The sequence below is a fragment of the Argopecten irradians genome, chromosome 10 (genome assembly GCF_041381155.1).
Source record: "Argopecten irradians isolate NY chromosome 10, Ai_NY, whole genome shotgun sequence".
Taxonomy (NCBI): Eukaryota; Metazoa; Mollusca; class Bivalvia; order Pectinida; family Pectinidae; genus Argopecten; species Argopecten irradians.
Window position 1 is genome coordinate 16,386,115 of NC_091143.1, and position 17,671 is coordinate 16,403,785.

The 17,671-nt window shown below is 33.4% G+C and overlaps 1 protein-coding gene across 1 annotated transcript; it reads right to left on the reverse strand.

Annotated features, from left to right (window-relative positions):
- Positions 1-532: 532 nt before the first annotated feature.
- On the reverse strand, positions 533-6,334 carry LOC138333252 (uncharacterized). Its single transcript, XM_069281514.1, has 2 exons — positions 5,227-6,334; positions 533-3,885 (listed from the first exon to the last, which is right to left on the reverse strand). The coding sequence occupies exons 1-2, from the start codon at positions 5,737-5,739 to the stop codon at positions 3,496-3,498; spliced, it is 903 nt and encodes a 300-aa protein (XP_069137615.1). The 5' UTR covers positions 5,740-6,334; the 3' UTR covers positions 533-3,495.
- Positions 6,335-17,671: the final 11,337 nt, after the last annotated feature.

A 17,671-nucleotide genomic window follows, 5' to 3' on the forward strand; every position in this document is an offset into this window, starting at 1 on the left:
CTATTTTATGACTCAAAATCTAAATTTCTGCCTCCATTAGAAAGTGTAGATGCCATGCAGTAATATGATACATTTCTTTTAAATATTTTAAAGTATTTTATGTCAAGTCCGTGGCTTTTATTACTTTGTGGGGGACCAATTTTTTTCAACTTTTAAGTTGTCTGTGATTGATGATGATTTACACCCCTCGCCTCCAATCAAATGAAATGATTTGCTGAAGGTAATTACAGAGACGTTAAAGCACGTGTTAATACGCTATTACACAAAAGAATCATTTTAAGCCACTTAATTTCTAACAAATATTCAATGGAATGGAATGAAAATAGGAACCAGACCCAACAAACTTAGATTTAATGAAAATCTACAAAATATGCAATATAACTGAACGTATATCAATGTAGAGGTATACGTACATTATGTCTTACAAAATCCAAAGATATTTTATACAATAAGCCGTCAAGTAATGCAGAGAGAAACAGAGAGGATAGAGATAAACAGTAAGAAACGGGGTTAATAGATATGTAAACTATCTAATATCTCCGTTTAAGGTATTATAAACATTAACACAGACATATATACGCGTAATACCAACTTCTGAAGTTTATACATCGGTATCCTTAACATATTAATAACCCTGCTAAATTATATCAATTATCTTAGCACATTTTACCAAGTAACTGTTATAAGGCACTGACGCATATATATGTCATAAAACTTCTTAAACTTAAAAAAACACATGTTGATACATGGATCTTGTTTGATACATAGAATAAAACAACAAACTTTCACTTTAGAATCGTCTTTATATAATATGTTTGATGATGTATGGACCCTGTTTGTCACATATACATTAAATAAAACAACAAACTCTCACTTAGGATCGTTTTTATACAATACGCATGATGATATATGGGCCCTGTTTGTCATATATACATTAAATAAAACAACAAACTCTCACTTTAGAATCGTTTTTATATAATACGTATGATCATGTATGGACCCTGTTTGTCATATATAGATAAAACAAAACAACAAGCTCGCACTTTAGAATCGTTTTATATGATAGCATATATATGAACCTTGTTTAAATACATAAAATGAAATAAAAAGTTTTCACTTTAAAGTCTGCCTTACCCATTGGGCGTAAAATGAATGACAAAGTCAGGTATAAGTTATGATATGAAGCTACGTCTGTAGTTTATAAAGCTAGATGTCCTGGAGGGTTACGCAGGCGGTTTTCTTAATAGGTAGGAATGTTACAAGTCACACCTACGGATACACTCAGGCTATATATGTAACTTCAAAGATGTTCGGAATGAACCCGTGACCTTTACGACCTCAGCTGACCTTATGTGACCTCTTACCTTTTGTTTTTATCGTTATTTGGCCTTTAGTAACACTAAATGGTGAGCCATAAAGAACCAATTATCAAGCCCAAGTTCAAATGAAGAAATTATTACGCGAAAATTCGTGCACAAAAGAGTGTTTTCGCCTTCTTTCAAAACACACTGCTATACGCCAAGTTTTATATAGAGCACAATTAAATTCTGAAATTTTCTCACAGTCTAGAAAAAATATTTATAATCTTAATCAGTAGCTACAAAAATGTACCATGGATGGATTATGTACTTTTCTTAATTCAATTTTGATGTATCATTGCCATAACGGTAATGGACCAGAACGACAACGAAACGATTTAAGCAGCTATTTGATAAATGTTTCGTAAATGTATACTGAAGTAAGATGTTGAAATATAGAACTGTCTGGGTAGGAAGGGTTGTCTAGTTACTCACTGTGAATATATAAACATACATTAATATCGTATGTGAATTCAGCATTTTCTTTAAAGATTTTCTCTATCAAAAACAGGAGCAGACGATTTAGTACGTTTCTACAAAAGTTACTTAGTTTACACCATCAACACCATTGAAAAGTTTGAGCTTCTAATTTTACTTCCAGTAAAAAATATGATAAATAATTAATTGCATCCCGAAAAAAATTCGTGCACTATATCCTATATGGAATGATCATGAAGTACTGATTACGCATGCACTAAAAGGCAAAATAAATTATTTTACATTATGTTTTGTGTTATTTAGATATATACATACACGATTAAACACCAATTATTGTTCAAATGATGAATATCATTTATGCTCTATCGGCGGTGGAGCATCTTTAATGTTTTCATTATTACTTATTAATAAAAATTCAATATTTATATGATTTCAAAACTAGTTTCGTGCAATCTGCATTGCTTTTTTGCATTCGACATTATCAGCTTATATGCTGTCAACTTTGTAAGTGTTCGTTTAACATTGAAATCCCACATGTATTGGATATTGCTTTTTGCGAATTCAAGATTTATTAGACAGAGCCTATTTAAGTATTGCCCATGCCACATATTAAATGTATATATATTCGACATAGTTTAGGTACATTCAACATTATATATTATGCATTCTAGTCAAATCAACTGAAATAAAAAGACAAATTACACATAAAAAGTTTTGGAAATGTCGTGATGATCTTAACAGATAAACATAATATGTTTAAAGTTATATGTGCCATAATTTCCACACTCACGAATCAAGAAGAGCTTTTAATAATTTATAATTAACACCAAAAATTGCCAATATTTCGAGAATTTCAATACTTGTATGCATTGGTTTTAATCTTACAAGTACAAATAAGTGCTGGCACATATAACTTTAATTCAATATAATTATTTTTTCTTTGTTTTCATACCAAATCTGGCTTTCTGATTGGCCAATATTTGTTTTGCATACCGCTATGAAAAAAAATCCGAGAATGGCGCGAAACCCCGACGTTATCGTGACGTCACAATAGAGACATTGACGTTGCGTATTGTTTCGGAAAAAAGAATCCCTTGAAAAACCACTATAATGTTATATTTAAACATACTTCATTTTATCAAATAGAGTATAAAATTAATTATAAGTATTGATGTCACTATTTTTTAATTTTATCGGGTTATGAAAAAAAAATTGTTTGCAAACTTTTGTGAGAATCCGCTACGCGGATTCACACAGTTTGCAAACAATTTTTTTTTCATACCCCGATAAAATTAAAAAATAGTGACATCAATGCTTAATTGAAAGCATTCCTTGTCAGCTGTTTAAATCGCTCTAATCTAAAGCACAAGGGAGGCTACTCGAGCAAAAACTGGCTAAATCATCATTGGCTATAAAAGAGGTTTTTGGGCGGTCTACATTAAAATTGTACAAATCTTATAGCGTGTAGTATTTTCGCTTATATGCGTACATAAATACATGTACATATTCTTGTCAAATTTGAAACTTGACCCCTAAAATGCCTGGAAATGTTTTTAAGACATTTAGACATGTTCACAAATATGTGATGACTTCAACTACATGTAACCCGGTTGTCCATGGTATTATATTATTATTATATAATTAAGATATTGAAATGTTTACGGATTCAATCAACAGAACCAAGACATTTTTGTTTACATCATTTCTTTTTTGAATCCTCTTTCCCCTTCCCATCCTTTCTATCCGTTTTTTCCTTTTTATCTTTATCGTCTTTCTTTTTTTCGTCTTCTTTCTTCTCCTCTTCCTCTTCTTCGTCAGGAAAATCAACACAGATGGCACAGCATTCCCTTTGGATACACCTACCCAGTCCAGCACAGCAGATCCTGCATGAGTATCGTTCACAACATTCCACACAACAAGGACAACAGATGCTCACCCGACAACATGGACAGAAATATTCACAACATGTCTTGTCCGGGAAACACTTCCGTTTTGGTGGCCAGCTTGTATTTCCTACACAACAACAGCACCATAAAATACAGCTATGGGCGAGATGATCATCGGGTCCCGGCCAGGAAACGCTCGCCGGCTGTGAATAGAAAGATCTATACTTAATAATGATGCATGTTAGGTATTCTGAATTTGCATAATACAGAGTTATCTGCCCTTGCGGTAGGTATTTGTGACGTCATATGTTTGCGACTGTATCATCATACTTTTCGAAGAAAACGACGTGAATTGCGCTCAGAAAATAATGACGTCACAATCGATACTTACCCGCAAGGGAACTAACTCTGTAATATGCAAAGTTAGTACATCACGTGACAGAATACTGGATTCTGATTGGCTACACACATGGGCACTATTTGCAATAGTGCCCAGGCAAGCGTGCAATATTGAAGTGGCGCGAAATTGAACGTGAATGTATTGTGACATCACCATTACATGACGTAATTATATCGTTGCGCTTCGACCAAGACGTTAAGATGGCGGACAGGCTGTTGTGTGCAGGGATGGAAGCAAATGTTGCTTTTCTACAGAAGACAGTTCACTAATGTTCTATATTTATCTACTTTTAATTTTCATGAAGCTGAATCCCGTTTTTAAAGAATCCCATATTTCTGCGACAATTCATATGTTGTACTTTTAATGTGGTGTGGAAATGAAGATAGCGTTGCGAGGTATCGCTTGACGTACTTCTATTACGATGACATGAAAAACGGTCACATGACAGGGTGATGCACTAAACCCATTATGGCCTGGTTGAGAGGGCACTATTGCCTCATTGTATTGTCTAATGATGGGATAGTGCCCTCGCCATCGACTCGGGCACTATTCCATCCCTCGACAATACTATGAGGCAATAGTGTCCTCTCAACCAGGCCATAATATATAAATAGAATAGCATAAAAATGTTGTTTTTTTAGGGAATCAACACATACGCTTCCTATACTATTGCTGTGTAATAAGCTCTCATAACAAATTCAAACTTTTAAATTGTCCTCAAGCCACCTATATTGCAATTCTATTTTTAAACAAAAATTTTATTACTTATAAATTCATTGATTTTTTATTATCAATATTTGAGTAATTTTAATGATACAATTTAGTTTTCAGTCTAAATTATTTACATACATGTATATTAGAGGATCTTTGATCTCGACACGTTACTGATTCTATGATTTAGTTGTAGACTTAGAATTGCGAACCTAACTTCTACACTAATTGTTTTTGAATACTTTTAAAATAAATGTCAAATTCAGTTGTCTCCTTAACTATGCATTTCTAAAAAGTTACATCGTACCTCCTTTATACAATTTGTATATCTCTGTCTTTGATAACAGTGATATAGCAATTACAAAATAAGTTAATAAACTGCCCGAAAATGACTTAAAAACAAACTGAGATAAAAGTAACATCCAAATCATACCTTGATTTTTTCCGGTTTTGCTGGAACTTCCACGCCAGGTTTTGCATTCATCTTGCCCTTAAATGCCGCGTTAGCCATCACAAACGATTTCAACAATGTCCTAGCTTTTGAACCATCTGGTGGTTTCTCAGATGCCGCCTCCTCCTCTCCAGTTTCATCAGATGTTTGCATTTTTGGTTTCAATTTGATCAGAGTAGTTTTCCATTTGTCTCCATTCGATTCTGATTCGTCATCAGGACTTGGACTTGACATTATGTGTCTGATCCCTCTGTGGGGCTTTGGTTGTTCCGTGATAGGTAGATAATCCGGATCGTCCTCCCTCGGGGACGGAGGTGGTGGGGGACGATTCCTTCCGTCAAATATCGGGGACACATTCCTTTGTGGTAAACTTCCCAGGGCATATGCCTCTTTCTCGAGTGCAAATGGATTTCTGTCGTTTCTTCTGACGGCTGCTGGTAGATCGTACCTGTTCAAATCAACAGCGCCTGAAAATGATATTTGTGTTCGTCGCATCGCCGATATAGCTGAACAAATAAAGATATCCTAGCGTGAAATGTATAATTCTTACATTCATATACGCCGTGTCACTGTTTATGTTACCCACCATGTCGCGTTCCAATGGACACAATAGACTCACACAGAACGATACAAATTAAACGTCAGGACAATGGTTACAATCGGGACGTATTCAAAACAATACACCACAGATATGTCTAAATTTAGACGACTCTATCACAGACCACAAATTAACCAATGTTTAAATCACCAATAAATATTACTTTCATGTATCTGAGCGAAAAAATAAATAAATAAAAAAAAATGATCTCTAAATAATATCAACTTAAATTGTTGCTGTCCTTTGCTACTAATCCGAGACCATTAACACTAACGTACGTATACGTGGCTGTACACGTTCGTCTACTGATAAAGCAGAGTAAGGTAGATAACTCGAGTTACTTTAAACACCGAGTGGTAGCGAATGATAATATCAGTGAGCAAATCATTTCTTAACAAAATGATTTAAAAATCATATGTGCCGCAGTGCCGTAATTTTCATACTCATGAATCAAGAAGAGCTTTTAATACCTTATTCACTGCAAAAAATTACCAATATTACCAAAGAATTTCAAAACTTAAGCCGCATTAGAGTCGAAAAATTTTTGCCAAGTTGTGGTCTACAATTTCATTCCACAATTTTACAGTGTTATTAGTAATTGTAAAGTGATTTCTGCAGGTCCATTAATTCCATCTAAATATACCTAAGGCATAAAAACCAAGATTTTTACAGTGCATAAATTCTGTGTTGTGACTAATGCTTTTAACGTATCATACACGTTTGTTCACTACTTTATGCATGAAAAATGATGATAATCAAAAGATTACCGAAGGGAAAAAATTAAATATAAAAATTTTCACTTATTAATGGCATATATATCTTTAGCAAAATGGTACTGGAATAAAAAGCTAGAAAGGAAGTGTCATTGGGGTAATGGTATTTGAACTTGTGTTCAGTACAGGAGAGTACAGACGTGTTTTATACAGCCCTGGAATTTCTTCTAAAATACCATACACGGAGATTATGGATCTTCTCAATTTTGGATATGTGGATTATGTAAAGGATATCCTACCCTCTCCTGTAAACAGTTTCTGAAAAAAATGGAAAAATATGACTTTTGAAAGGAAAATCTACAATGGAGTTTACCTGTATAGCTGAGAAGTGTTCAGTACCTACTAACCTATGTACTGTAATAGATACATAGACAGTGCTTACCAGTGGTATAGTGGTGACTTTTTGTGAGTATACACAATATATAGAAAACATGAATGATAAAACTTCCACAACTGATGAGACTGATAGTGTTATCAGCAGATCACTCAGAGAACTTTTAACCTTAGTGGGCAAGCTGGATTTGAGACTTAATGTTATTGAAGAACAGGTGAAAAAAATCGATGGTGTTCAAAAATCCTTGATTTCAATGACAACTCGAGTGCTATTCCTAGAAGATGAAATCCATAAGGTTAAAGACAAACACAGTGAAATCGAGAAGAGTGCATAAATGATAAGTGATTTATATGACGACATGAAACACTCCACATTAAAAACTAATTCAGAGATAAAAAGTATGAAGAAGACAATAGAGATGATTGACTCCAACACAAAACAAATTGAGACAGTGGTAATGACAAACAAAGACAACCAGCAGGCAATATTAGACACTATAGAGGACATACAGTGTCGATCAATGAAACAGAACCTGGTATTCCATGGACTCCGGGAAGACAAACACGAGGACACTGAAAGTAGACTGAAAGACCTTATCTACTATGAACTGTGTATCGAGAAAAACATTGAATTCACAAATGTCCATCGATTTGTCAGGCATGTATTTGGCAAATAGCGGCCGATCGAAGCAGTGTTTATGTACCAAAAAGACCTACAGCTAGTTTGAAAAAACGCGCGTTATCTTAAGGACACAAACTTTTGGATCAATGAGCAGTTCCCCAAAGCTGTAGGACAACGGCGTGGAGAGCTATACCCTATTCTGTGATTGCACAAAAGAGCAGGCCACCAAGTTAAACTTGTGAGAGACAACCTTTACATCGATACTCAACTGTATGATGGTCAAGAGACAGCTAGTAGATCTTTTAGTGAAGTTGTTCTATCATCTAATGTTAACAATGGTAGAATTGTTAAAAACGATCACGTGTTCCCTCTTCCCCATCTGTGCATAATAATGCCCCGTTATCCAGTCGGCCACGTTTATCATCTGATCGTGAGCCAGAGCAGTCACGTGTGCCTCCTAGTACTCCTGGGCAATCAGTTGAGGAACGGAGGGTTAGCGGGGGTAACCTCTTCGAGGCCCAGTCAGGGCAGTCACGTGTGCCTCCTAATTCTCCTGGGCAACCAGTTGAGGAACGGAGGGTTAGCGAGGGTAACCTCGTCCAGGCCCAGCCAGGGCAGTCACGTGTACTTCCTAGTACTACTGGGCAACCAGTCGAGGAACGGAGGGTTAGCGAGGGTAACCTCGTCCAGGCCCAGCCAGGGCAGTTACGTGTACTTCCTAGTACTACTGGGCAACCAGTTGAGGAACGGAGGATCATGATCATTGAGTCTCGTAAGTCTAGCACCCTTGACACCTCCCAGTCAGTAGGGAAACAGAGGCAGGACAGGGAGGAGAGTGAGTTGTCGGTCCTGTCATGGAACATTGGTAAAGGGATCACTAGTAAACTCACCGACGGAGATTTTTTTAGAAATATTATATAAATATGATGTCATATGTCTGACTGAATGTTGGATAACGAGTAATGACGTAGTTGAGTTGAATGGAAAGGAGTGGAGTTGTGCTTCTGCATAAAAACCATTAAAAAAATGTTTTCTATAGTTGAAAATGTTGTTGATTGTATATTTTTGGTAAGGATTTACTCTGGTAATAAGTCATTTTTTTGTGTTTTTGCTATTTTCCTCCGGAAAATAGTATCTTTTATAATAGTTGTGATATTGATATATTTATGAGTCTAGAGGAGTCGATAAGCCGTTTAAAAAAACAAATGGAAATGTGTATGTAGCCGGTGACTTAAATGCTCGAACAGGAACTAGGCCAGATTATATTGTAAATGATGGGCTTGATGATGAATTGTTTGATGATATGTTTTATAATAACGATTTAACTAGTTGTCCTCGTAGTAATATGGATAAACATGTAAATACATATGGTAGAAAATTACTTACATTGTGTAAATTTACAAGTACATGTATGCGAATAGTTAATGGTCGTCATACAGGCGATGAATATGGAAATTATACCTTTTGTAATAACAACGGATTGAGCCTAATTGATTATCTATTAGTTGATTGTGATTATATTTCAAATAGTTTTAAATTTGGCACGGGCGAGTTCAATACTATGTCTGACCATTCACCGTTGTGTTTTTCCTTTAATATGTGTAACACTACTATAATTGATGACCGCAATAATGTCTTATGTAGTGGTAGTACAACAAAAACTGTGAGATGGAACAAAGACAATGTAGATAGAATATACAATGACCTTCAAGCAATATTTCATGACCTTCTTAATATATGTGATATAACGTTAAATTCTCAAGAAAAAATTGATGAATGTGTAACCAAATTTTGTGGTGATATAAATCATGTTGTTTTACCAAACTGTAATGTTAAAAATACTAGTAATACGAATCAATACCCGCAACAGTATAAAGGTGGCAAAGAGGACAAACCATGGTTTACTGATGAATGTAAAAATAGATATAATGAGTATAAACGTGCATTAATTAATTTTAATGTTAACAAGACACATGATAATCATGCGGTTCTTATAAGTAAAAAACAAACTTACAAAAAGTTGGAATATAGACTTAAGCGGCAAAACAAACGACAAGAAGGTGATATGGTAGAGTTTCTCAGAAAGAATAGCCCCAAGAAATTCTATAAATATTTTTCAAAGCGTAAAAATCATGTATCCCAACCACATATATTAGTATGGATGAATTTTTAGACTATTTTAGTAATATTAGTAGTAACATTAATACAGATGACACTAGTGAGGAATTGTCGCATGACGATATAGATTCAACAATATTTAATGAATTAGATGAACCATTTTCTGAAGAGGAGATACATTTTGCAATTCGTAATCTGAAAAGAGATAAAAGTTGCAGTGAAGATCTAATCTTAAACGAATTATTCTTGGATTGTGAAGATATTTTGATACCATGTATAAAAAAAACTCTTTAGAAGAATTTTTGAATCCGGGTTCTTTCCAGAAGTGTGGTATCGCGGCTCAATTGTCCCAGTACATAAAAAGGTGATATAAATAATGTCAATAATTATAGAGGTATAACTTTAGTCAATTGTATGGGAAAGCTATTTACCGCAGTGTTAAACAGAAGGCTGATTAAGTGGGATAAGGAAAATCCTGTTATAACTGATGTTCAATTTGGTTTTGAAGCTGGTCACTCAACAGTAGATGCAATATTTGTCCTTCAATCATTAATTAATAGAACTCTTAATAAAAAGAAACGTTTGTACTGTTGTTTCATTGATTATAAAAAGGCATTTTATCTTATTGATAGAGGGAAACTTTTGTGTAAACTTATAAAACACGGAGTTCAAGGAAAATTTTTAAAAATTATTAAGTCTCTATATGAAAATGTTGAATCATGTGTGAAATACAATGGTCATATATCAGAATATTTTGATAACAAAATCGGTCTCTGCCAAGGCTAAGTTCTCTCACCAATTTTATACAGTCTTTTTGTGAATGATTGTGAAATGAATTCTATAAAAGAAAGTTGTCAACCTGTTGAAATTGGTATGATATCCTTGTTTTTACTTATGTACGCGGACGATACAGTGCTTATTGAAGAAAGTTCGCATGTTTTACAAACTATGTTGGATGCAATGCTCTTGTATAATAATGAATGGAAGCTTACACTTAATGTAGAAAAAACTAAAATTGTAGTTTTTAGAAATGGTGGTATTGTAAGAAAAATGGTTTTACGACCATAAAGAAGTAGAAGTGGTAGATGATTTTAACTACTTAGTTATGTTTTTTAATTATAATGGTAAATTTAACAAAACCCAACAACATGTAGCTGAAAAGGGCAGAAAAGCATATTTTGCAATATCAAATAAATTAAAAAGTCATAGTTTTAACACTGAAACATTATGTTCAGTATTTGATACTTACGTAAGTAGTGACTTAACGCACAATGTTCGGTCACTTTTACGTCACGCCGGAATTTTATTGGAAAAAGCGTTGAACAGTAAAATAATATAAGCGAAATACTATTGTTTAATTGAAAAACAGAAAGGATATAATTATTCAATTACGGGAGGACGTTTATCAAAATGTCTGGAACACATTTTTTCTATTGATGCGTTTTTGTTGAGAAAATGACGTTTTTAGCGCGACAGATGTAACACGCACCTGTATGTGGTTTCAGTTAAAGTGTCACTGTGGTCATACTGAACACCACATGGCGGTAAAATTTGACACAGAGATTCCCCGAAAACGCACTATAATGATGTCATTTCGTTATAATGAATTGTAACGTCATACTTCAAAATGGTGGACTTTGTTTGTAGACTTGCCGATCGACAGATCAGAAGAGAAAAGATAAAAAAGTGAAAAACTACAAATACACACACTACAAAACGGTATTAATACATGTTATAGAGACATGAATTGTTAGTATAAAAATACATTTTCTTCTATTTTAATAACATGTCAGAAAATATAGACTGCGACGTCGTTCTACTTTTTTATCGAACAAAACCTTTGTCTTGCAGAAATGACACAAAATGAAACTTTTAGATTAACTGTTCTGTCACGCAAGTTGACGACGTTGAAAAATGACTTTATATTAAGAATTATGGTTTCTATTCAGAATAAAAAAAATACGTTTTTGCTCAAATATACGTGTGCGAAATCTCTACTGAAAATTCAAAAAAGTATTCGAAAAATTGTGTTTTTTCTTTGTCTTGCAGGTTTGCCGAATGTCGGAAATGACGTCAATTGCGCTCGTCATGTTATAAAATAATGACGTCTTTTACATTCAATAACGTTACATAAAAGTGGCCGAACATTGTGCGCGACGTCAGTGTATCAGGTTATGCATGTGAAGTATGGTGTGTTCATAAAGCACTTGAGGTTGAAAAAGTACATGTGAGTTTTTGTAAAAGAATTCTAGGCGTCGGTAAAAACACTTGTAACGATCTTGTATACTATGAGTTAGGTAGATTGCCTATGCATATTATCCGGAAAATGAAAATATTGAAATACTGGGTAAAACTTAAAGAAACCGATAATTGTATATTAAAAGCATGTTATGAGCAAAGAATATTAGATAATGATGATTGGATCATGAATGTACAAGCCGAACTGAATAAGCTAGGATTGGGGTATTTGTGGAATAGTACGTATGAGAGTAATATTGTATATAAACTAATTGAACAAAAATTTTATGATGTATGTACTCAAGAAATTTTATACAGGATACAGAATTCCTCAAAAAGAATTTTATATCAACATCTGGTAGACAATTTTGGTTTACAATATTATTTAAAGAAATCCATTGATCAAAAGTATAAAAACAGTATTACAAGTATACGATTAAGTAGTCATAAGTTAAATATAGAAAGTGGTAGGTTTCAAAATGTAGCACGACCTAATAAAATCTGTACAGTTTGTAATACCAATCATATATAAGATGAGTTTCACTTCATCCTTAAATGTCGTTTTTATACCCAACTACGAGTAAGATATCTGAAACTTTATTATTTTTATCATCCAAATGTGTTCAAACTTGTTCAATTACTCAGTGTAAATAATGTAAGGTTTTAAATAATCTCGAAAAATTCTTAAAACTTGCATTCCAGAAACGTTCTCAGTCTCTTAATACACCGTAACTGTATAGTATCTGATGTATAATAATTGTGTACTTATGTTGTGTTTCATTGTACACAATCACTCTCCTGTACATGTTTAAAATATCCAATATGTATTAAATTGTACTTTGTGTCTTATAAGCCGCAAGGCTTACGGAAATAAACAAATTGAATTGAATTGAATTGCACTACGATAGGAGTGGCGTTGTTTGCATAACTGCTTCTATAGAGTAAATCACAAAGCTTTGGTACAGATTTCACTTTAATTCAAAATTTCTATGTATTTAATGTCCTTTATTTTCATACAATATTGATTAACACTTCCTTCAACTGCAATGATATTTGTTTCCAAGGAAAAAATCACATGAGTTTTTTTTTTGTTTTTTGTTTTTTATTATTTCTATTCACTGAAGCAAAAGTAGGACATCGCTCAACCAATTTTACAAGATGCATACTAATGAGGGTAAACGGGACAGGTGCAGTGGCATTTTTAATCCATCAGAGCTAATATATCCATGTATTTGCTGAGATGTTTGAAATATCTATATCCTTGGAAAATTAGAACTTCGCTAGCAATATCCACACATCGTTTGTATTGGATTTGAAACACAGACTATACAAATGTATTGTTGTACAAATACATATATTTTTCAGAATACAAAGCATTGTACAAAGACTGAAGATATAGTTGAGAAAGGACAATATAATGCAAATAGTTCGCTTGTACATGTACCTACTGGTGTAGTATATCGGCCAATACACCCATGTCGGCTGAGAATGTTCCACATGGCTACCCATGCAATACAATTTTATGATGTCATTGCGGTAAGAAGATCACTGTTTTCTTGGTAACTTTTGATTTCCAGAAAACAGACTGAGTGTATTTTATAAAAGGCAAACAACAGAATTTACATCACACTATTTTCACGTATATAGAGAAATGACTTACATGTACAGTCACAGCTGCAGATTTCAGAATGGCGGGATACTTTATTTGCGAAATTGTAATAAAAACGTCAAGGTATGAGAGAAATATACTCTTTTATTTGTGAAAATTAAGCATAGGGATATTCCAACCTCCGGATCACAAACATGTTGTATAATCCTTGCAAGCCTTGGGTTTTACTACATTTTATGATTCTCCGATGGAATATCTCTCTCCTTCATATCTAAATATAAAGAGCCTTATGTTATATTGCATGCATGCACGTATTTCCCTTGGCAATGAATTAGGAAACAGATTTTGCGATTACACAAGCATCAGATTAAAATGTTTATATATTGATGCCATAAACACCAATATACTTATTGAAACATACACAATGTATGTTAAAGAAAATGTTTTGTTCACGATGACTTTGAAACGAAAATTAATGATCCTTGCAAGCCTAAATTCCATGAAGACTAAAAAGAGTAAATAAAAAAAATGTTGAAAGAAACATTATCGCAGTTTCTTAAGTGAAATTTTGTTATATTTTACCTTCATTTTAGGTCACGCATTATGGGTAACCACAATATGAGCCAAATGTTATCAAGATGTGAAAAAACAAATGTGGAAAAATGTCCTTACATACTACCTGAATTTAGTATCCTATCTGAGTTTTGTCAAAAACATAGTTTTTTAATTTGTCCCTAATAGAAGCTATTGGGGACTGACTGCCTTTATGTAAAAGAAAAGTTCGATATGTATAATACATGTGACTAACTCAAATGCGAAACAAAAACAGAAATGCACCTATAGATATCTGTGTTAATGAGAACACACCGTGTCTTCATATGACTAAATCTTTAAGTGAATACCATTCTTCTTCCATAGAAAATATACAAAAACAAAAGAAGCCCGAAAATTTATTTTTGTTTTCAAAAATGAAATCGTGCAGGGAACTGAGTATGTGTCATATTGTTGGGACCAATGCTACAGAGATAAGTCGGAAGGTTTGTAGTCCGGGTGATAAAGGAGACATCTGACGTTGATGGGATTCACTGATGATAACAGAGACTTACATTTAACAGGTAAAATTTAACCCCATACTGAATTTGACTTATGACAATCGTTGCTATTACTAGTAATTGATACAAAATAGTTATTATTAGTATATCAAAGTGTTACAATTCAATACTGTCTGTCCGTGTGACCCAGCACTTTTAAATCCAAAACCTGCATAAGTTCTGGGGATTACTATTCAGCAGAAGCATGTATATCCTGTTACTAACACAGTCTGTCTATCTCAGTTGAATTAATTCATTCAATGTGCATCTAACTAAAGATTCAGTTTCAAATTTTTTTCTTCTACTGTATATATATATATATATATATATATTGTTGCTGTTGTTATTTTTGATATGTAAAAGAACGTCCCGTTCATCGCTTCATTATCTCACGTGAGTACATCACTGCTTTATCCATGGTTGTCAGAAAACGTGTCATGAGAAAATCCTAATAAATTTATGCAAATAGTATATGGCATAAAAAATTACAATTTCAAATTTTACATTAAAATAATGAATTTTAAATATAGAAATGATCATGTTTTCATACTGGAACCCAGTTTTTGGTATTGGATTGTCATGTAGCAGTTGTATTTTGAGGTTTTTAAGTTGTTGGATATACAGTTAGAAAATAAAATGATTATCTTTAACCTCTAAGTTTTATTGCAATGCAAAGCCAATATCTTATTTCAAATCTTTCAACTCAAGCATTGATGATACATCAAATTTACATCAGAGATATTATATTTTGGGAAAACACATCTACTTGAATGTGTCATCATTCCTAGACCTTATGTATACCAACAGAGCGACTCAACTGCGATCGATATTTGCATTAGCATAATGTCCAGTAGATGGTGTTTACTTTTGAGACTACCTTGAGACTTTTATCAATAACGTTTCCTTATTATGTCCGTGGATGGGAGTTGATATAGTGGTGTAATAAACAGACCTTCCCCAGACAATATAAACACACCCCACCCTCAAACCCAGCACTGATACTGGACATACATCTTAAGGTGTTATTTGATAAATTAAATATAGACAATTACGTGTGCTTAAAACATGCTCACTGTCCCCCGTAAAGCAGCGTGCAAACAAAGACTTGGTATGTAAGCCCGACCAAGTGTTTAGCTGATAGTGACCTGTGCAATAAGGAAATCAAATACACGAAGTTATAAAGAATCACGTGTTTGAAAGTGAACATTCCTTCCCATTACATATCCGTCTTTTGACCTTGTGTTTTTTATACCACATGCAAACTCAATTATTAGTCTACATACATTATCTTAAATAAGTGATAATTTCATGTGAAGATTTATGAAATGAGTTTTTAATTTTTGCGAATCTTTTTAGACTCATCTCATGAAATATCATTCTCATGAAGTGGACATATTTTAGACACTTTTTATCACATAACTACAAAATCATACTTTTTTGAAGAATTTCGATGTTCAAATGTGTTGTAAAAATCTTCATTTAGGAGTCGGAAATTTCTCACGCCATACTCGTATCCGGATGTCATGCCACTTAATGACAATCGCTCCAGGTTGCATAACACTAGTGACATATGCAATAACGGTCGAAGTCACAGGATATTAGACTGATTATGTGATAAAACGCTTAAGCTATGTTGGTTGCCTGTGCTGTTTCCAAACAGGAGTAATAACTTATTGATAGGACAGTTTACTAACAGTCTATACTATACAGTCGTCAGTTCTCCTACATCGGAAACGCTTTAACAGTAGCTTCTCGAATCTACTCTGTATTATATTGTCAATGCTGAAGATGTCATTGCCTTATGCTTACAATTGAATTAAATCCCACTCTACTGTAAATATTGCCACTCTAATGCACATATGAGCATTGACATGCATTGTTTCAATAACTTTGATTAAATATACGTTTTACGTGATGTTTTAGTTTGTATTGATATCGATTATGTGTATTGATATTATGAGACCTGATTTACGCGTTCTTTTTTCTTTTTTATTTCTATGATTAAAATATTCTTTTCATTCTCTAACACGATGAGGTTTTTTTCAAATATTCGCCAAAATGAAATTAACTTCAGGAAGTATACTCTTCCTATACAATCGTTATATAGCATTCAGTGTCGTTATATGAAAAGGGAACATCAAAATAAAAGGCAAAACAATTTTCGAAATCGATAGTAACTCATTAATGATAAACGTATTTATGATTCAATAGATTTATTTTTAAAGTCTATTGGTCTATATTGACGAAAATGCTATAAAGTAGTTTTGTGGCCGACATGATCAACATGTAATACGAAGGTTTTGAGGTAGGGCGTTTGTAAAGTATGATTCGCCATGGATTTTATCCGTATTATCTTGTGACATCATATTTGACTTGATTGATGTGACGTAATCATCAGAATGTGGGACTAATACGATGGTAAATCATAATTTACCAATGTCGTTTTGGTATCTCGAAACTCTCGTATTGGGACATATCCTGCCTTCTTATATTTCCTATTAAACAATAGAATAAGTTTACGAGAGAATATGATGTATCACTAGAATGGCAGCGATATTTGATAGATATCAATAATATCGTATTTTACATGAAATATAATATCGTCAAATAAATTCATTAGAGCTTTAACATATTTTACAATATTATTTAAAAGAAGTATGTGTGACCAAAGAAAAGGGAAAGAAGCTCCAGCCGTAACGATCTGTCTGTATAAGATCTTACTGTTAATGTTTGAAATAACTTTTTTTTGTTAAAATTTTGTTAAAATTTTTACTCTAATTATAAAAGATAGTTTTTGCATAGATTAGCAAAACGAATCCTTATGAGAACAAACCAGATTTTTTCATTTCGCATCTGAACATTTACATGTTTTAGATGTTTTAAGAATAAATTGCAGATCATACTGAAATGGCCACCTTTCAGAAACATTTGTTTATAAACATGTTTTTTCTTCTTTTTAAGACGACACAATGTAATGTATCTGCATAAGCTTGGATTTCTTCCTTGTAAGACGCAATATTTCTACCATCTTCTTGCTTCCGTGTT

Coding starts and splice junctions, on each gene's coding strand:
- LOC138333252 (XM_069281514.1), bottom strand. CDS start 5,739: ATGCGACGAACACAAATATCATTTTCAGGCGCTGTTGATTTGAACAGG. Junction 3,886..5,226: donor CAAAACCGGAAAAAATCAAG/GTATGATTTGGA, acceptor TTCTATTCACAG/CCGGCGAGCGTTTCCTGGCC.